Below are 22,523 nucleotides of genomic sequence, written 5' to 3' on the forward strand. Positions count from 1 at the left end.
TAACCCTAAGCTATGCAAACTTGACTTAAATTCGATTAAATATTAATATAAATTATTAAAATAGTGAGGGTCGTCACTTGGTAGGTTTTTCGTCACTTGGTAGGTATAAGTAAAATAGAAGTGGTTACAACGTTGATAACACACAAATAAAAAGAAAAACTAGTGAAATTTCTGCACAGCAAGCAATATCATGTGTGTTATTCTTCTGTGGCGAGTAATACTGAATTATCTGTTTGCTACAATGTCTCGATATCTGGCTGACAGGCCGCCCGCCATCCAAGCGCGTTGTAGTATGTCGTTTTCTTGATCGTTTGTATTTGATCCAACACGTGGGTAACTTTGAAATGCCCAAGTAATGTATGATATCAGCGCGAAATAGCTTAATGGTCACCTGCCAGACTAAGTATGGTTAAAAAACAAAACCATGGAGAATATCCCGATTACAATTCATGGGCCTTTCTTTAAAGTTTATGGAAATAGTCAATCCACACTTTTGGGGGCATACGATTTGGTGGGTTACGATTGCATGTCTAGCTCATGGGTTTTTTCATATGTCACAAAGTCGGGTAATATGAGGTACAGTGTATGATAAAGACAATTACGACGGAAACACCAGGTCCATCATTGATTGTTTCGATAGATAGTGTATTAATAGTGTGTATTTCGATATAAATATGCATATACTTGCGGTTCACAATATGTGTATATAAACAATAGATCAATGTGGTGGTAGCGGTTCAGGAATACTTCTATTGAAATAGTGTGTAGGTATTTTTAGACCTGTCAGAAACTATTCAACTCCGTCGTTGTCACCAAAAATCAGTATAGTATTAGCAAAACCTTTCTCCCGACTCATTCATGACAATCCGTACGCACGCAAAACGCTACCATTATAGCTTGCTGGTAATGAAATAATAGCTGCAAGTAGTAATACCGCGACTAGTAACAGATCACACGAGTCTTTTTACCGAAATAAAAAGGTTCTAGAAATCTTTTCATTTTATAATAGTTCGTATCACATTTATATTGACAATTCACGAAAACACTGACGCGTGACAGGGTGGTGACGCAGTCTCACTTGTAATGTGCTTTCTAAGAGGGTTGGCGAGAGGTATATTCGTAAGCTGTAATCAACTGTTTGTTGTAAATTTATGTAAATTTGTTGACAAGGCACAAAATGTAATCAGCTAATTTATTCGTCCGTAATTTGTACAAAGATATTATTTTTTGGAAGCGTATAAAGCATTTCCCACTTTAAAAGTCGTAAGTTGTATGTAGTTTCTAATTTTGATTCTTAAACACAAATCATCAAACATATTATAAAAAATGTAAAATCAGGAATTTGTTACTGTAAATGGAACTTTCATTTTATTTTCTGCAAAAACGTGAAATGCTGTTATTATTTCCCGTAACCTGTAGCAGCTATCCCCCCCCCCCCATTCTAAGCCAATACTGACTCACAAAAATTTGCTATGACACAGTTATTTCGGCTAATTCACTTGCGCATCATTGACGGGACAGAAAATTGAGAATTGATATAGTGATTTTGAAAAAAACAAACATTTTACTGTAGTTACAGAACCTTTAATTTGGTAAAATGAAGATGAATGTAAAACCAAAGAAAATCAGAGCCAACAAAATATATATCTGTTCCTTAATTCACCTATACAGTTTACATCCTATAAGAAAACGGTCTACTCGATTTGGGGCATTCCATTTTGACTCAGGACTCCTATAAAATATGTCTTGTTAGAATGTACACTGAACGGTGGTTCGAACGTCCATCAGATAAGCATAATTTACCTTCATTGAATGGAGATCGCGACTGAAACTGATCAGTTCATCAATGTTAATACGCAACACGATGAAGCAGCTAGAGTTCAGCGTGACCAGTCGATCGAGTCTCGCCTTCGATCCTTTGAAAACATCAGGATGTATTTTCAAAATATAATAGTCTATTCATATGATCTATTACCCGCCATTCGGAACTTGTAAGTTTTGGGGAAATGTGATAAGAGGCGTTTTATCCTCAACTTTATTTATTTCATTATTATGTTAATTTGTCTGTAGTACCCCATGGTGTATGTTGCCGTCACAGGATTGCCTTCACGGACACTCGAATCAGGTGTTATGGTAGGGTTAGGATATACTTAGGGTTAGTGTTGTGCGGTCATGGTATACCCGATCTGCTATCCCATGTAAATCAATAGTTGTAAGATAAGGAGCCTGATATACACTCTATCCGAACCCCATCATAATCCATGACTCCATGACTCGTTGCCTTTTCCTACTGAAGGACACATAAAATATCAAAATTATGATCTGTTTTGAATAAACCGACAATCAACTGCCGTAATTATACCAACTGCTAGCCACGTGACACGCTTATTTCACTATCGATATCGCCGTTGATGATTTTATAGTTTAAAGCGGGAGGGTCGTCTCCTGTGCACGCACGGGAATTGAGTACCAAGCAAGGATAACACACGCTAAAAACGCAAAGGCTCATGGGTAGACGCTTGTTTGTAAAAAAAAAAAATGACACGCTATGGCCATCTGACGCATGCGCAGGTGACGACTCCCCCCGCTTTATTTGTCAGATAATCAATGTGACTTTCGCCATGAATCGTTAGATAACATTAGCATTATTTCTTTGCATGTTCGCATTATTTCATCTCATTAGATACGTATTGTTGCATATTGTATTTGCATTGCGTGTGCAGATTACAGGTTTGAATACACAGTTCGAAGAATCGATTTTTTGAGAAATGACATGTGAAAATACTAGTTATATACCCTATATATAAAATATGTTTTTGAAATGCAGTCCCTCACCCCCTTGGCTATTTTCGCAGATTTTTCGTCGCCGGAGCGATTCACGTCCCAAATTTTGGTTCTCTGGGCGTCTCTAATAAATACTCTATCTAACCGCTGGACTGAATTAGCTGAATTATGAAAAATTCATAGAAGATTTAGCGAAAATCGGTCGTTTTTGGCCTCAACGTTTTTTTGCTCGGAAAAGCAAGGGCGATAAGACTCGATTTTCAAGAACGCAGGTCGCTCGGATCCGACGGTTTCTATTGTTTCGAGTCTGTTGTGTGTCTAGAAACATAATAACTTTATTTTTTGGTAAATATAGAACATGCTCTGTTCCAATAAAGGATTTTGATATGCAAATCAAACAATTTTATTAGTTCCTTATTGTAACGTCTCCCATATAAATAGTCCTCTACTCCCCAGAATTCGACAATGGTACTAGCCCAGAATTGACTTTCTGCTCAGCGCGTCTTTGATTGTAGCAATGTTTACGCCACTGTACGAAAATACGCACACTCGCGAATTTGACAACATTCACTTGAGCGTTTTAGGATAGTGGGAATAGAAGCAAATAGATGGAAATGCCAGTTACGTCACTCATGAAGATTGATGATTCGATTGCTGGCCGGGATAGATGTATTTAGGGTTCATTTCTATGCATAGTGTCTACACCTGCGATTCTCAATTTCGATGTGTAAAATCATATCGCTGCTGTGGACGGCGACGGCTGAGAAAGCGCCGGAGAAAGCGCCATTCTACAACATTAATGAACGAAATTTACATTACAATTTCATGCTTCCGAACAATCTGATATTTATGCTGGATAACAAAGTATACAAGTACTGTCTACAATATACTGCATAATGGAAATAACATACCTATCTAACCGCTGTTGATTTTTGTACAAAATTCCAAGAACACAAAACAAACAACTGACAACAATCGACAAAACAAAAACACTACACAGTCACTGTAGCCACACCAGTAAGAAAAAGATACTGTGGAACTCATTGCAAATGTAAATACAAAATAAATGTCAGTGAATACAATATTTAATAATTTGCAGCCTCCATGGACAAGTTCACAGCCTCTAATATTGCAAAACCGTTAGTTGTGAACTGAACTTTAAATCTCATCAGGATATCCACATGAAGTTACACAGATAGAAAAAAAATGCAATATTAAGACAAGAAAATTATGCTTTTTTGTCAAGGCTATATACCAAATTCCCTTATTTTGGGTTTATTTTTGTGAGTGTACATGTATCCATAAAATTATCAAAACTTAAAATGTAATCATAGTACAAATGTAAAGTAAACAAAATTATCGAGTGATTTTGGATTTGTTGGAAACGTATTTGAAATGCTGTGACATGGTCTACTATTGGTGGTGGGAATTACCAAGCCAGTTTATAAAACAAGCCGGTAGGCTGGTTGGCATCCGCTCCGCTCAAAAACAAGTATCATGTTTTCGGCTGTTGCCATGGTAGGACATGAACGTGCAGCTAACGTCGGTTTATAACTAAAACCGGGCCCCGTATACAAGGTTCGCAAAAAAACGTTCAGTCTCTAGAAGTCACTTTATTTTATTGCTAGGACGTATTCTGCTATTAAGTTTATTATTTCCAACCGTTTTGCGATAGTATTTTCTATAATTGAAACATGGAGGCAAAAAGCTCCATGATTGAAGGCAGCATTTACAGTTCAATGTACAGTTCAACAGTGTAACAATGTTGGCGCCGGTGACCTCTTACCAGTGCGCAGCGTAGCCAAAATAAAAAAAACAAAAACATGATCATATAAACACTGCTATTTATAATAATACAAATACTGGTAGGAGGTAATAAATTTGGGGCGAAAGTATTCAAAAATCAGTTTTTGGCTGTTGCTATGGCAGCGGTGAGCGAGAATTTGTTTTCAGATTTTACAACCTAACTAGAGTGAAGGTGTGACTTGCCCGCCAAGTTTGAACCAAACGGTCCAGCCAAAAAAATCACAGAAGAGTCAAATTTGTCGGTAATGAAAACAGATATCAAAAATTCAAATAGTAACTTAGTGCCCACACTCAAGCTGAGTAGAATGAGCTATGTCTGAAGAGTTTTATCTTAAATTTGTAGGAGGAGATTCATTTAGCACGAAGCTATCCATTTTTTTGGCGGTTACTATGGCAACGATAGGCCAATTTTTTTCTTCAGATTTTACCTAATAACTAGGGTGATGCTCCATGGGTGATGGTGTGACCTGCCTGTCAAGTTTGAGGGAAATAGGCTAAGCCAAAACAATCACAGAAGAATTAATACGTGAAAACACCGGAAACCACACACTCAGAAACACAAAATTGATTTTAAGGGCAATCCTAGCAGAACGGATCGCCAATAGTGAACAAAAATGTTCGTAAATATTACTGACCGCAAAAGACGCTCATCGCGATGTGTCTTGTACATGTAGTAAAATAAAAAGTTCACGTAGCAAATTTGGTAAAGCGCCACCAGCGTATGTTTTATAACATGCGTTAGAGGACGCTTCATGTGTCACGTGATGGGAGGGGGGGAGTCCCCAACATTCGAAGTTGCCCGACATTGGAAAATAAACTCAGTTTTTAATGTAATAGTCCATCTTTTATTCCAAGACGAGCAACGCATGAACCAACAAGCAACTGAATTATTGATAAACAGATAAAGAAGTCAAAAACGGTAAGTTACAAAATTTGAACTCAGGATCTGTAATAGTAGTACTGTATGATTCATAGAGGGAACTCATGGTCGAACAACTATTTTTCCGTCATTGTGATTTTCACACACGTCAAAAAAGTTGCCCAAGTGACGGGTGGCATGCTGAAAGCTTCCTTGGGTTTCACATAGAACTCGGAACTCGGTATGACGTCTGTGACAAATGTGAAGGTCACCTGGGGATTGGATGGACCATTAATAACTCCAAGTTGAGCGTTGGTGAGATTAGTACTGAAATACTGAAAAAAAAATAATGGTATAATAATGTAAACATAATAAAATAATGAAACATAATGGTTCAATAATTACATAATTATAATATATTACATAATAATGATAACGCAATCAAATTATGAAACAATAATTGTATAATAATTACACAATGATGAAAACGTCAAGTGTACCAAGAAAGTTTACAATTTAATATGGTTTGTCTAGTACCTATCTGAGTCATCCATTGCATGTCAATCATGATCAAATAATAACGCTTACTTTTACTAAAACAAATATTTAATTCAAAATCATATAATAATTAAGCAATAAATCAATAGTAAAAGTTGTGACGATGTAAAAAACAATAATGAAATAAAATGAAATATTAGTATAACAATTACGCAACAATACTAAATAACTATAAATCATTTAATATTTGCACTAATTTCACCCAGATGGCAAAAAAAACAAACTATTTTTTGTAATAATTTGTTTGTTTCCAGGATGAATATTTAGTGCCTTTTTGTTTTTTGCATTGTGAAATATCTTTCTCAAAATGTAGGCGACTACAATTTCTTTTCTGTTATTGTTCCATGCATTGTTTTTATTTCCATTATTTTTTCAATTTCATTTTTTCAATTTTAACAAATAATGCTGTTCAAAATTAAACCCAAAATTTTTTTTTCAAACATTGTTGATCAAAATCTGTGAAACTATAACATACCACACAAAAGTAATTTTGAATTTAACAAAAAGACATACAAATTTGTGAAAAGACGAACTGAAAATAAGTGCCCGGAAAACTATTGTATTCAAATGGTTAAAATTTTACACAATAAAATATTCTTTCTGTTTGACATGAGATAAATGTTGAATTTAAACATGAAAATAATTGACAGAAACATTTTGTTTTGTTTTCAGAAAACATGTCTATCATTTTTAACAAAGTAGAAAACTGCACTATTAATAACTATTCAAATTCAATAATATTCAATGGTGTACGTGTCCCAAGCCAGAATACAAACCAACAACAACATACACAAAATGGGAATAATAACTCAGAATCACCATCCTCTGATGTGCCTGGACCTGCACCACATCCGCCTGGTCACTCTGTACCTGGACCACATCCGCCTGGTCACTCTGTACCTGGACCACATTCGCCTGGTCACTCTGTGCCTGGACCACATCTGCCTGGTCACTCTGTACCTGGACCACATCCGCCTGGACACTCTGTACCTGGACCACATTCGCCTGGTCACTCTGTGCCTGGACCACATCTGCCTGGTCACTCTGTACCTGGACCACATCCGCCTGGTCACTCTGTACCTGGATCGCATCCGCCCGGTCACAGTGAGTCTAATGACATTCACCAGCCCAGTGGCAATGGTCTAGAAACACAACCATCTGATGTTGCAGAACCCAGGAATACGCAGCCTGGTGAAATTGAGTCTGCTGAGGATCACAAGTCTGCTGACAATGAACCAGATCCACGGCTTGGTAGTAACAGATGTAGGGCCCATTTGGAACCAAATGTTAAACCTACTCCTAGTTTAGTGGATATTCATTCACCAATACCACACTCTGTGGATGAGAAGTTTTTCAATGTGTCAGTGCAACCAAATCCTGCATATGTTGGTATGTACCGGTATATAAATATTGTCTGAGAATATATCCTCTTTTCCGAACACTCGTGCATATATATATACCAAATTTACCTGTGCCACCAACATACAAAAGCACTGAGATGGGACACACACTCCTAAATATTTAGTGTATAAGCCATAACATCAGCATTTCAAAATCTGTAACTGGGTAGTGATTGGAAATTCATTTTGCTAGAGGATGGCCAGCAATCACTGGACGCTGAATTATGACAAATAATTTATTATAGATACTGTAAAATACTTTATTTTAGCTGAAATTTTCGGTGAAAAGACATTTTTGGTGCTTTGTATGGAATTTATTTTCACTGATTTTTGACAAGTTGAATGTAAAATATAGGGAAAATGGTATATTCGCTGGATTTTATTTTCACTGAGTCATTTCTTCAGCGAAAATCAATTCCAAGCAAAAATAAAGTATTCAACAGTATAGGACAACATGCAATTTTACAACCACCAATGAATTATAATTTTTAAAAAAGTATAATACTTCACTAATACCATAATAGTAATTAATAATTTTGTTTCACATATGATAGGGGACCAAGTGAAGTTTTCCCTTGCCTCAAAGCATGCTGAATACCAGGTCAATAGTGTCACATGGTACCACAAACAAGAGAATAAGGTAGTCACAAGGCTGCCAGATTATAATATACCACATGTAGATTTACATCATTGTGGAATTTATGAATGGACTGCAATATGTGATGGTGGCGGAAGGTCAGCTGGTGAGGTTGAACTCGCTGTCATACCAAGTAAGTACATGACATGAGGGATAACACATTCAATGGATTCAACTTGAATTGAAAAATACATATTTACATCTCTTGTGTGCTTGTATAAATCAACATGATTTTAATGTTAAATGCAGTAAGATGCATGCTGCGATTGACCATTGCAACCAAAATTTGCATGTGCATGTTTGAACGAGTGTGTAACAGGTACCAAAAACCCTATAATGAAACACGTTCAGAATACAAATTCAAATTTACATATTCACTTCTAATTCATGTATTTTCATATAGTCAATAAAATGCAATTTAATTCCTCGATAACAATAATAATATAAATTTCACATTCATTGTTTTGTTTTTATTTTTTTTTGTTTTTTAATTACTCATAAACAAAATAAATAAATACAAAAATAAACAGTAATTTACAAAAAAAATGAAAAATGAAGATTACCAAGTCCAATTATATATTAAGTTTACGAATTGTAAGATGCACAAACCAACATTAGGTAAAGTTACCCCACTTCACCCGAAACAATTCGATAGTGCTATTTTTACTACATATACAATATTCCATTTCTTTTGTTTCCATAACTTTTTTTCCACCAGACGAAATGTTTTATTACCACATAATTTATGCGAATTTAGTGTGGATGATCAAACATTTTAAGTTGCATGTTTTTGAATTTGAAACAGGCCATAGTAAACATATCAACAATTGAGACTGCATCTGAGCAAGCCAATAGATTATTTGCCCCATAGCTATGTGATATAGAGAGTGAAAAGAGAGTGTAGCTGTTACATTACATATTACAAAATTGAAATATCGGGTCGCGTTTTTTTTAAATAGGCCCAAATATTAAAAACTCACCATTTTAAGCAGTAAAAAGGTGTTCCTCTAAAAATTAACGATCTTGAATCGCTGTTTGATCCCCAGGTTCCCCGGGGGGATAAGTAGCGACTTTGAACCTCGGGTTGATCTGTATTTCTCTGGTAAAAAAAAAATCCGAACGACCAACCCAATTTTTTAATTTTACGACTTGAGGTCAACATAAGTTTTTGTTGTTGTTTTTTGGGCCTTACATACAATTCCACCTCTTGCAATTTGACTATTAATACTTAGATGAGAAGCAAAGTTAAAATTTCTATTTTGTTTCACGACATGTGGACCGGTGTTGAATATCACTCTGAAATAACACATTTAATTTCTCTTCTCCAGGACCCAGCCAATCTATGGATGAAAAACATGATGTTGACCCGAATCATGAAGAAGATGACCATAATGCAGATGAAGATAATAGTAATGCAAGAAAAACAGCTGGTGATAGCAGACATGCTGCTACACTTGCAGGTGTGTCCCCCCCCCCCCCATAAAAAATGTTGATATTAGCTCTCAATCAGAAGAAGAAAAAAAAAACACTTTTAAAGAATATTAGAGCAATAACACTCATGTGACTTTATAATAATTTTGTAGATTGTCAGTTTTCTCATGGTGACCACACTACACACCATGATGGACCAAGTGATGACATTCCAGCAACAGTATCACCCCCAGGTGTTTCCCACATGGAAGACAAATCAAATGAGTTTGAAAACTTGACAGATGAGACAAAGATGGAATCTGTTGGTTGCCATGATTTATTCAGCAGTGCTTCAGCAATTGGAAACACAGATGATGGCGGTTCACAAGTGCCAATCACTCCAAAAATTGATCCAGAAGTCCATATGAAGTTGGCTGATGAAGTTACAGACAAGGTGGCAATGAAGATTGCAACATGCATCAAAAATAACACCCCAACTATATCTGATTGCACAGAGCAACAAAAATTGAACACATATCCATATGTGAAAGGCAAAAACTTTTACGGTAAGTGTGCTATGATTAGTTTGACCTCTGTAAAATACTTTATTTTGGGTGAATTTAATATTTTCGCTGAAAAGAGTTTTTGTGTGTTTTTCATGGAATTTACTGTAATTTCAGTGATTTTTGACGAGTTGAATGTAAAATATAGGAAAACAGGTGTATTTTTATTTTCACTAAACCACTCCTTCAGCGAATACAGTATATTTATGCTATTCAATGCCCGATTTGGTCTGAAAGTGCAAACTATTCCATTGTAATTTTGTTTACGAAGTGCAATTTAATATCAAAAAACAGCAAAAGTGGAATATAGTGACACTAATTGTAGGAATAACATACTCTGATATGTAGAATCAATCATACAGTACTGATGAATCAGTTCCAAAAATATATTGCTATATTTTGTTTCAATATTACAGATAAAGGTGTGGACATGACCTCATTCTTCAAAGGTTTGAACATTCCAGCTGCAGAGAAAATTATTGTAGCCCCCTGCCAAGGTCCCATTTCTGCACACAACTGTAAGTAATCCACTATATAATTTAAATCGAGAGTTGATTAATATTTTACATTGACATAACTGACTATACACACTTTCTTGTAAAAAGCGCCCTCTAGTGATGAAGTACCGATAACATTTTTGAAAATGACAACTCAACTATGTTTTGTTGTGCAGCAACATACTGATGACTTTCAATTGCAACGCTTTACTTAATTTCCAATTATGGCACAGAATGATGACTTCGCCACTAGATGGTGCCAATATTAGTTGTACTGTATTAATATTTCGGGTAAACTTTGACATAGAACTAATCATGTTTTGATGAGTATCATTCACAGATTCTGTACACGCAGTTGTGAAATTAGTGGAATAGTTATAGTGTATTCTTGCTGTATGGTCAAAATTTGTTGTGTGGTAGCTTAAATGTAAAGATTGAAAAGATTATTACCAAAATAAATGCCAAAACATGTTATTTTTTTCTTACAACTTAACTAGCATACATGAATGTTCATTACTGTTATTCTCAGCACATTCACCTTTTTTTTGTTAAATACTGGGGCGATGTTTGATGATTATAGATACAATTCTTCAGAGATAAATGTCCGAGAATCGGAGAATGTTCCAGCTACCAATGTGTGCTTGCCTACAGTGTGTACATGTGTTGTACATGCCAGGATAATATGACGTTATTACAAGGATACCTCTAAGTAATCATTCCACATTTGGAATTCACATTTCCTTTTATGGTAGGATGAAAATACCCCGTAAAATGACGGCATGCTGTAACTTATGACGTTACGGTGACAGATGTATATTACTACTCTTTACATCACTGACATGTAGTATCAATTTGTTTTTTTTCAGTGTCGTCCAAATGTGAGAAAACCATACAAGACATGATGAACAATCAGGATTTGATGTTTGGTCTCAACCAACTGATTTCGCCACGCCAAGACAAAGTACGCCTGATTGCCGATCGTTTTAAAATAGAGGACAGGGAAGTCACCTTTATACTATTCGCACACAAAGAAGACTCTTTTAGATACGTGTTTGAACAAGTAAAATCTAAGGCACCTTTAACAAAGGTTGTAAAAATAGTATCAGTTTTATGTGAAAAAAATATAGAATGTCATGAGGCAGTGCTTGATATATCTAAATGGCATTCTGAATGCATTGCTTGTAAACAGTATTACTCATCATTTGTGCAATGAACCATCGTTCCACATGATACACTATAAATACCATCAGGATTATGTTTGAGCAAAATGTATTCGTTATTGGGGTTAGAGGGTGAATGAATTAAAGCCACGTTGGTAAACTTGTGAACTAATAATGTAAATACTATAAGGTTATTACGAAGATACCTCAAAGTATGCACGAAGACAGTACAGCGGCAGTATCGACCGGCGCGCAGCGAAGGTCAATAGCATACTGTCTGAGCACATACTTTGAGGTATCTTCGTAATAACCTTATTATTATACATCTTTTCCTACCAAGAATACATCATGGAAATGCCGAAATCTAAAAAGTTTAGAACAGAATCAACGAGCTTCTTTGTATGGAGTCCTGTCAAACCCTGGTGGCTGCCATGTTTGTTTTTGACTCCCATGTGCGAAGCACAAAATGGGAGTCTTTGCAGTTAGTGTGTCTGTATGTGTGTCTGTATGTGTGTGTGTATGTGTGTATGTGTGTATGTGTGTGTATGTGTGTCCGACTGTTCCACTGCTATCTCAAGAACCATACATCGGTTTTTGATGAAACTTGGTGCATAGATGCTCTGGGCCAATGCGCAGATTTGATTAGGTTTTGGTAAAAATCCATGCTCGTTAATTACCTAATTTGCATGATAATTAGCTAATTTTTAGCTGTTCTATGACTGTTCCACTGATATCTAAAGAACCACTCATTGGATTTTGATGAAACTTGGTACATAGATGCTCTGAACATATGCGCAGATTTGATTAATTTTTGGTAAAAATCCGTGCATATTAATTACCTAATTTGCATGATAATTAGCTATTTTTTAGTGGTTCCATGACTGTTCCACTGATATCTAAACAACCACTCATTGGATTTTGATGAAACTTGGTACATAGATGCTCTGAACTCATGCTAGGTTTTGATTAGTTTTTGGTAATAATCCGTGGATACTAATTACCTAATTTGCATAATGATTAGTCAATTTTCGGTTTTTCCACTGATATCTCAAGTACTAATCATCACATTTCAATGAAACTTGGTACATAGATGTCATACGACACTGCACAGACTTGATAGTTTTTATGGTAATATCAGTACATATTAATTACCTAATTTGCATAATTAATTAATTTTCAGCATTTGATATAAGTAGTTAGCATTACATTTCAATGAAACTTGGTACTTACATACTCAAGGACTATGCAGAGATTGATTGTTTTCGATAAATATTTGTGCATATTAATCACCTAATTTGCATAATTAGTTAATTTTCAGCTTTTCCACGGGTATCTCAAGTACTAATCATCGCATTTCAATGAAACTTGGTACATAGATCCTTTAGGACTATGCAGAGACCTGATTAGTTTTAGGGTAAATAATTGTGCATATTAATTACCTAATTTGCATAATTAATTTTCAGCTTTTCTACTGATATCTAAAGTACTAATCATCACATTTCAATGAATCTAGAATTATGCAGACCCAATTAGTTTCCCGTAAATATTTGTGCATATTAATCACCTAATTTGCATAATTAACCAACTTTCACACTGATATCTCAGGTACTATACATCACATATCAATGAATGTACATGGATGCTGTAGGACAATAGACAGACCTGAATAATTGTGGGTTAAAATCTGTACATATTAATTACCTAATTTGCATAATTAACCAATTTTAAGCTTTCACACTGATATCTAAAGTACCGTAAAAACTCCAAAATTTCGACCGGTTTTAAATAATTGGTGTTAGATATGTGACGTGTTTTTAGAGTCAAAATTAAGGTGCATTTTCGGACGGTCGAATTTTTCAGAATAGAAATCAGCAAATGAAAAAATGGGGATGATAGACAGTGTGCTTCATTAGTTTTTAAAAAATGCAATGTCCGTCAATTGACGTAAACTTCCTCATGTTTCACGGTAAAAGCAAAGGTCGTGGCCGAGTTGTAACTCAAAATCTAAACAAAGTCATCAATCAGTGAGTATTATGACAAGCAAAACAAAACATCAAGACGCGGAGAAGAGGTCAGCACAAAACTAATAGGTCAAAAGACAAAGCTGTCTCGCACTACCTAGAAAAACTTGCGAATGTTCGAAGTACAGGTACCCATTGGACAAAAGATGCATGGAAGTTTAGCAAACTATCTCCCCGACCCAGTGCAATGTATCCGGTTAGAATCAAAGCTCACGTGTCCGTTATTTGAGGGACCAAATTCTGCCGTAAATTCGCCCTTGGATTAAAAAATAAAATGGGACTTTTAAGGTGTATTTTGGCGTCATTTTTCGGACATTTCAATCAATCCTGCCGGCTAAAATAGAGTCTAAGTTTTACCGTAGTCATTGACGTTTGTCTATTCAAGAGTACACGTGTATGATTTTTATCGTGACTAGCGTGAGCGGGTAAGCTTCTTTTCGAGAATGAGCTGTTATCACTGTGAACAATGTTAAATTATTCTTCAGATGACCAGTTTATTTTTTAAAAACAACTAATTTTTTTATTTAAAAAAATCATGCCGTTTTCGCATCAAAATCCAAGCCAAAATATCGTACTACAACATCAATCTATTTAAATAAGCTATGGTAATTTGAACACGTTGGCATCATCCAGCTTTTTGATTGGTTAATTAGCGATTTGACCTATTTGACCTAAGAGAACATGGCGGATATCCTACAGCATCAAACGTTTATACGAGACCGGAATCATTCGCTTACGATGAAACTAAGTTGACTTTTATTTGTATTTCATAACCATTCAACAAATTTATTTTGTGTACATTATTATAATCACTACTGAGTACAGTAATAATCAACAATTCAGAAACGCAGCATGCCGAGATTTTTGTGTTCGTTTTTATTTGAAACTTCGTTTATTTAGAATATATTTTCGTTACCAATAAAATAAAAATCTCTCAGTCAATCAGAAACCCGGATTCATGCCTTCGAGGAAGGTCCCGTTTGAACGCTCACATCGGTTTTTTTTCGTTTGGGGGAAAACTAAAACTGGTCGCAATTTTCGAATAAGAATGAGTCGGCAATTTTTAGTGGAGTCGAAAATTTGGAGGTAAATAAAACAACGAAACCCGGCAAATAAATAGGCGTTCGAATTTTTAGAGGGGTCGAAATTTTGGAGTTTTCACGGTAATAATTATTCCATTTCAATGAAACTTAGTACAAAGATGCTCTAGGACAATGTACAAACCTAATTAGTTTGGGGTAAAAATCTGTTCATATTAATTCCCTAATAAGCATAATAATTCATAATTTTTTGGATTTTTGGTTCTAATCACATTTCAATTAAACTTGGAGACATAGATTTTCTGTTACATTGCGCAGACCTCATTAGTTTTACACTCAAATCTGGTCATATTAATTTTCTGATTTGCATAATTAGTTTTCAGCTAAGTAATTTCAAATTATATTTAATGTGTCTCCAATACTCTCAGCACATGGGAGTTCTTTCTAAGCTTTCTTTGATTATTATAAGAGGACGCTTACGCACGTAATCATTCCATATTTGGAATTCGCATTTCCTAATATGGTAGTATGAAAATACCCCGTAAAATACCGCAAAATTACGGTACGCTGTAACTTATGGATTTGCGATGACAGATGTATAATAATGATCATTAATGTAATATTGAAAAGTAAAATAATTGAATGATCATGAAATAATTTCAACTGATAATTTATTAATGAATTTACCGATATAGTCCTAGTAATTTGTTTTTTATGATGGTGAAACATATGGATATATTTTGGATAACATTTACTTAACCTGGAAGTACTTATAACCAATTTGTGTTTTTTCATTAAGTTGGCATTAAGTAGCTCACCTTTTTTCTTATATATTGTGTTTACCATTTAGTTTGGACACACTTAGTTTGTATGTCAATAACTCTGTTACATATACGGATCTAATACAAAAGTGAAAATCTTCAGTAAGGAAGGCGACCAAATTTGATACTTTAATATCCTGATTTCAGAGAGCAGTATCATATTCGCATATGTGCAGTGATAAACAGGGACCCATTTCTGTGTTTTAATGAGTGACACTCATGTGATAACTTGCAGTATTTTCTGGAAACAGCAATTAGAATGTTATGTGACATCCATGTAAGCAGAGGACTACCTAGTATGCTTGATTCATTCCTCTGTATCCAGGCTTTAAAAAATATGAACTAGTAGTTTTAAAAACCATAACGGATAATCGATTGTGGGTCAGTATGTTGTAATGAACATTAGCTGGAGTTAATCAGCACTGCATAGTTATTTTGTTCAATTGGGAATTCTTATAAATTTTTTTTAATTCGGATTTAGCCTTCAGATTGGAGGTTAATTCGATTGCGAGATTGATATGTGCAACTTTTGGGTTACATGCACTTCTATAGCTGACAGCTTGGATTTTGACTCTCGTTTTGCTTTTGAATCTCGCTGGCTCTGATTGGAAAAGAACAACTAAATTATACTGACTTGCTGCAATTTATACGATAAAAGGTTCCTCTGCTGAGTGAAACCCCCGCTTTTCAGACCCATTATGAAAACAACGAAGGGACGGTCGTCACACTTTCAGGAGCTAATCAGCGACGGCCTTAATTTTGAATGGGGATTTCTGTTTAAAATAACCCTGGGCAAAATGTTCTATGCTCCTCGAATGTTATTAGTGGTTGACTGAAGTTCGTTATTTTTCTCTCGATTTGTCTCTATTTTGTTTCAAGCCCTGTTCAAGATGGCTGCCCCATATCAATATCAATCAAGCAATTTAGTAAATGTAAACCACTTTTACATTATCATGTCTCGCGTAATACAGCAAATCATCCTTCAAAAACGGGGGATCCCAGAAATGTGCCAGGCTCCGTTAAAACATTCTATGTCCGATCTCCTGCCGCAATAGAAACTCGTCCAGACCAGAGTGGGGTGTAGCCACAAGTCGGACCCAGTGAGATTCAAAAACCAGCTGTTCATTCAAGACCCAAGCAGTTAGCCAATTCGCTAGTTTGCAAATTGGCTGCCCCAATACTTTGAAGAATTGTTCTAAAACTATACATCAAACAAATATGTAAATACAAAAATTAATCATTTTTAATTTTAGATGTAATTTTCCTATGTTTACTTGCCATATTTTGTATCATTCATTCTGTATTGTAAAGTCATTTCACTGTTACAACTCGCTGGGAGAGTAGGGACTTGCGAGAGAGTAGGCCAGGCTTGAATGTTAATGTTAGTTTCTGTTTATAATTGGTTTGTAAATAATGCTGCCTGTCGTCTGGACGATAGCGTACTATGGAGAAGCCTACTCATAATGACAATGTTCATTGGTTCATTATTAAAATCATGAAAGTAGCATTTTTTTGTGTGTTACAGTGATGTATTTTGAGGAATTTGTCCTGGTATTTTTTTAAAAAATCCTATTTTAAGAACAATTCCATAGAGCACAATGGAATGAAAAAATGCATTTTTTGATACTTTTTAAAACCCATATTTTTAAGTAATATAGGTCGAGAAAAAGTATGCCATCATTCACCGCAATGTATATCCTAATATTGCCCGGAAATACAATTTATTACAAAATAAATTGTTATGTTCAGACGCTGGTACTCGACTCGTATAACAAATAAAACGCCCAAACGCAAGCAGTGTGCAAGATAGTACGGTAGTATATTTTCAATGGCCTATTGAAATGTCACATAACTTTGTGTGCTACACCACACCTCAAACAAAAATGCTAGCAGTAACATGCATCTAATATAGACTTCCGTTAAAAAACGGCAAAAAGAACAAACAGTCATAATTAACAATACTTATCAAATCAAAGAGTTCGTTCTGTGCTGGCCTGTCACTCCGTCGTCTTCGAACTTTTGTCACGACTCCCAGGTGGTGTCAATCTTCATTCATTCATCTCCGTCGAAGCGTACCAAGTTTCAGCTCACACGTGGACTTCTTCCAGCTTCTTCCAACACGTCACCAGAACGAAAACACAAGCCAGACCGGACAGCTAACAATGTTCAAGAACAATCCCCATTTCCTAATAAACTGATAAACCAGTCAGTGATACTGGTAAAAATTATAGTGCTATCAGTTCACCGTCTATTTGGAGTCTACCTCGTCAACGTAAAACAAAAGATTTTTATAGCCAAAGCAGACTCCCTAACTCAGTACAAATAAATATGCAAAATAGGGATAAATTGACAAAAGAACACAACATAAAGCGACCGAGGACAATATGACATTTCAATAAAACCCCAACTACAAATTACACAAATAATAAATACATAAAAATAAACTCAAACGTAACACCTTTTCCCCTAAAGGAAAAAAAAAAATTTTTTTTTTTTTTAATACAAACAGGGTCTGGGTCCTTTAACAAAATTATCACCCAATCTCATGACCAAGATATACAACTTTGGCTCTACAAAAATTGCTCTTATGCAAATTGACCGTCAACTGAGCACTAGAGCAACTTTGAAAGAAAGCATGTATGCTAGCCAAATGTTCAGCCCACTCAACACTCACAACCAGAACATCGTCAATATAAGCATAAACCCCCCTCCAAACCCACAATAACACGGTTTATTAACCGCTGAAAGGACGCTGGGGAGCTCTTCATTCCGAAAGGAGCGACTTTATATTGATACAAGTTGTCTGGAGTAACAAACGCAGAGATTTCTTTAGCTCTGGTTGTCAAGGGAATTTGCCAAAAACCCTTGAGCAAATCGAATTTCGTAAGATATTTAGAATTGCCCACCCGATCAATACAATCATCAATACACGGGATGGGGAAAGAATCTGTTTTAGTAACCTCGTTCACCTTTCTATAATCAGTACAAAACCTAACTGAACCATCTGGCTTTGGCACCAATAAACATGGCGAACTCCAACCACTATTAGACAACTCAATAATATCATTATCTAACATATAAGCTACTTCCTGTCTCATTAACTCCAACTTAGCTGGGCTCACTCTATAATGGTGCTGTCAGATAGGTCTCACCCCCTCCTCTAACACTACATCATGTTCAACCAGATTGGTTCGTCCTGGAGCATCTGGGAATAAAATCCTAAATTCAAGAATTAAACTCTTAAGCTCTACCATGTTAGATAAAGGAAGATGATGCAACTTCTTATTTAAGTTAGCCAACACCTGTGAATTTTTTAACCTAACATGCGAATCAAGAACTTCCTCACCTGGTTCCAAAGCAACTGCAGGTGCACAAACAACCGCTTGCTGTTTATCCACATCTCTCTGAATATAATTTCAACATGTTAACATGACACAACTGTTTAGATTTACGCCGCTCAGGGGTAGCGACCACATAATTCAAATCGTTGATCCTCTCAACCCGAAAAGGACCATAATATCTGGCATGGAGGGACGAACCTACAGCAGGAAACAAGGCCAGAACTTGATCTCCCACCACAAAAGATCTCTTCTTAACCTTTTTATCATACCAAGACTTCATACCGCACTGTGCAACCTTCAAATTATCCCTAGCCATATCAAAAGCTTGATGTAACCTAGTCTTAAACTCAGACACATAACTTAAAAGGTTAGTGGGAGTTTTATCCTCGAGCAACTTTTCTTTAAGTAACTTTAAAGGTCCTCGAACAACATGACCAAACACTAAGTCAAAGGAGCTAAAGCCCAGCGACTCTTGCACAACCTCACGTACTGCGAACAACAGAAAAGAAACCCCCTCATCCCAATCATGTGAATGTTCCAAACAGTACGCTCGCAACATTGACTTCAACGTCTGATGAAAACGCTCAAGCACCCCCTGACTCTCTGGGTGATACGCACTAGAAATACAGTGTGTAATACCCAAACGTTGGAACACCTGTCTAAACACAGCAGAGATGAAATTAGTTCCCTGGTCCGACTGTACACACCTAGGTAGACCGAAAGTTGTAAAGAACCTAACCAGCGCTCTAACAATATTGTGAGTAATAATTTTTCTCAGAGGAATAGCCTCCGGAAAACGAGTAGAAGCACACATAATGGTAAGCAAATACTGGTTACCCGACCTAGTTTTAGGCAGCGGACCCACATAATCAATAACTACCCGAGAAAATGGTTCCTCAAAAGCAGTTATAGGGTATAAGGGAGCCTTAGATATAACCTGATTTGGCTTCCCAACCACCTGACACAGGTGACAAGTTTTGCAATGTTTTACCACATCTCGTCTCATTTTGGGCAAAAAAAATTTCGTTTTATTCGATCAAGGGTTTTTGTGACCTCTAAATGACCCGACAACTTATGGTCATGTGCGAGTGCAAGGATTTCAGCACGATACGATTTGGGCACAACAATTTGATTTATCACTAACCAACTATCACCAACCCGAGCATCGGGCGGCCTCCATTTTCTCATAAGGATACCCGACCTCTTATAATAACCACTAGGCTCAGCCTCTATCTCAGTTTCATTCAGAACTTGTGTCACCAAATGAAGGATCTCCGGATCTTTACTCTGTTCTTCCACCAACCTACTTCGACTTAGCGGAAAGATAAATGAAATGGCTCTGACTTCTCAGTGCCTGTTACTATTTTATCATTAAACGAATCATCCGTGACTTTACAACTCTGAGACTGTGTGACCACACCAGCAGGGGAAGACTCTTCCATCCAATCAATGCCCTTCGCCAAAAAGGTGTCCGACAAATCGACAACCTCAAACCCACTACACTTCCTGTCACCAACCTCGCCACGCCCGCCAGCACAAACCCCAGAGGGTCCCACAGCACAGGCAGAAAAAACTCCTGGGAACTCACCAACCAACCGCTCGGTACTAGACTCAAAACTCGGCGTCTTGACAACACACAGCTCCGGCACCACTTTACTACCATCCAAGTCGTTACCAAGCAACATGGCAACGCCCTTAACTGGTAAAACACTTCTCACACCCACAACAACCAAGCCTGTAACCAACTCAGACTGTAAATGCACTCGGTGCAATGGAGTAGAGGTTACGCCACACTCCACCCACTAATAAGCACGTTTGCACCATCATAAGAATCTCCAGAAAATGGCAGTACAGCCTCAGAAATTAAACTCTGAGACGCACCCGTGTCACGTAAAAATCTTAATCGGCTGCTTCACAGTAGTACCATCCAAAGACACAAACCCATCAGTAACAAACGGACCATACTGACTGGAAACCTCTTCCTCAAACCCAAATCCATCATCAACACCACCACTCCTGCCACCAACTATCAGGGGAAAAGGCCCCTCAACCCCAACATCCACCACACTTTCAGGCGACGACGCCACACAAGCGTTAAAAGACACTGGGAAATTTTTACCACTTAGAAATATAATGATCAGGCGTTTTACAATAAGCACAAGACATACCAGGAGCTTGACTACCCGAATCGGCCGGAAAAGATGACACTTTCTTTTTATTAACCTCGGCGCCAAAACTGTCGGCAGGCTTACCCCCTTTTTTAGGAGTCAATTTGGGTTGTACTTTAACCCCAAAGTCTTTGTGAGTAAGCGAATACTCAGCCAAAACCGATGCCGGACGTAATTTAGTCACCTTTTGTTCGTTCAAATACGTCTTCAAGCTTCCTGGTATACATTGTTTGAACCCGGGGTTTGAACGCCTCCATCAACACAAGCTCTCTAAGCGCATCATAATTGTCCTGAACCTTGGTGGACGAACACCACCTGTCGAACCGAGACTATTTCTCACGAGCATATTCAACATAAGTTTGACAATTACGAAACTTCAAACGATATGCCTAAAACCCCAACTACAAATTACACAAATAATAAATACATAAAAATAAACTCAAACGTAACATAAATAAATTCTGGTTATTTGCATTCATGAGTTGGCTTCTACCTTGATAGCACAGAATCACACACATCAATATGTTCGTACGTCTAGTATTTCCTGATCATTTTCATAACTAATAATGTGGATAGAATCCATGTGTGTGTTGATGTCCAGTCAATAACAACAAAGAGCGCCATCTGTGTTCACTTGTTGACGAATATAAATGGAGGTTTTACAAATGTATATTTCTACCAAAGAGCACCCTCTATGATCACATTTTATACAAAGAGATGATCATGAATAAGATTTTACGAATATAAATGCAAATTTCACAAAACCAAATGTAAATTTGTATTACGAATACAAATGGAGAGTTTACAAATACAAACCGAGCTTTCACAAATACGAATGGAGATTTTACAAATACAAATGGATGTTTTACGAATATAAATAGGCCATATATAAATATGAATGTAAAATTTTGTCCGTGAATATTTTTAATGAATCTTGCTACAATCTGCCTTCCTTACGTAACTTACAACCAACATATTAATATTTACAAAAAAATATATCGGTATAAATGTGTTCTTTGTTTATAATGTTGAGTAAGATTGTGATACATAGTATTTGCTTTTGCATCGTTTGTTATTGCATACCATGTTCTGTTATGATGATGAACTTCTGACACATACATATCATGTAACTTTAGCTATGTTTCCTTAAGAGGTGTTTTATTTTTATGTCATAATTGGATTATATTGATGTGTGTTGTACTGACTGGGGTTGAGTGTTGATGTATCAGAAAAGTATGTTTGAAAAATATACGAAAGACGAAACAGATTACTGGGTATGTATAATCCAACATGCCAGCCGCAGCTAGGTGCAATCAGGCTTTCACATGCATTGTATGGATACGTAATTTACTTCCACCGCGGTAATTGACAGATGGTACTAGTCTCATTTCTTGACTATGTTAGGTAATTTATACGGTCTCTCGTGATTATTGCAGGTGCATATTACGAAATGACGCG

The 22,523-nt window shown here is 36.4% G+C and overlaps 1 protein-coding gene across 1 annotated transcript; it reads left to right on the forward strand.

Moving 5' to 3' along the window:
• The first annotated feature begins 5,349 nt into the window (after positions 1-5,349).
• On the forward strand, positions 5,350-11,849 carry LOC102807069 (uncharacterized). Its single transcript, XM_006819649.2, has 7 exons — positions 5,350-5,509; positions 6,680-7,396; positions 7,962-8,177; positions 9,373-9,504; positions 9,628-10,020; positions 10,434-10,535; positions 11,381-11,849. The coding sequence occupies exons 2-7, from the start codon at positions 6,685-6,687 to the stop codon at positions 11,725-11,727; spliced, it is 1,902 nt and encodes a 633-aa protein (XP_006819712.1). The 5' UTR covers positions 5,350-5,509; positions 6,680-6,684; the 3' UTR covers positions 11,728-11,849.
• Positions 11,850-22,523: the final 10,674 nt, after the last annotated feature.

Source organism: Saccoglossus kowalevskii, chromosome 4 (assembly GCF_978046115.1).
Source record: "Saccoglossus kowalevskii chromosome 4, keSacKowa6.1, whole genome shotgun sequence".
NCBI lineage: Eukaryota > Metazoa > Hemichordata > Enteropneusta > Harrimaniidae > Saccoglossus > Saccoglossus kowalevskii.

What these genes read in the sequence shown, in the direction of transcription:
- LOC102807069 (XM_006819649.2), top strand. Translation starts at nt 6,685, where the DNA reads ATGTCTATCATTTTTAACAAAGTAGAAAACTGCACTATTAATAACTAT. An exon ending in ACATGCTGCTACACTTGCAG is followed by an intron (nt 9,505 to 9,627) that starts GTGTGTCCCCCC and finishes ATAATTTTGTAG; the next exon opens with ATTGTCAGTTTTCTCATGGT. An exon ending in TCCCATTTCTGCACACAACT is followed by an intron (nt 10,536 to 11,380) that starts GTAAGTAATCCA and finishes GTTTTTTTTCAG; the next exon opens with TGTCGTCCAAATGTGAGAAA.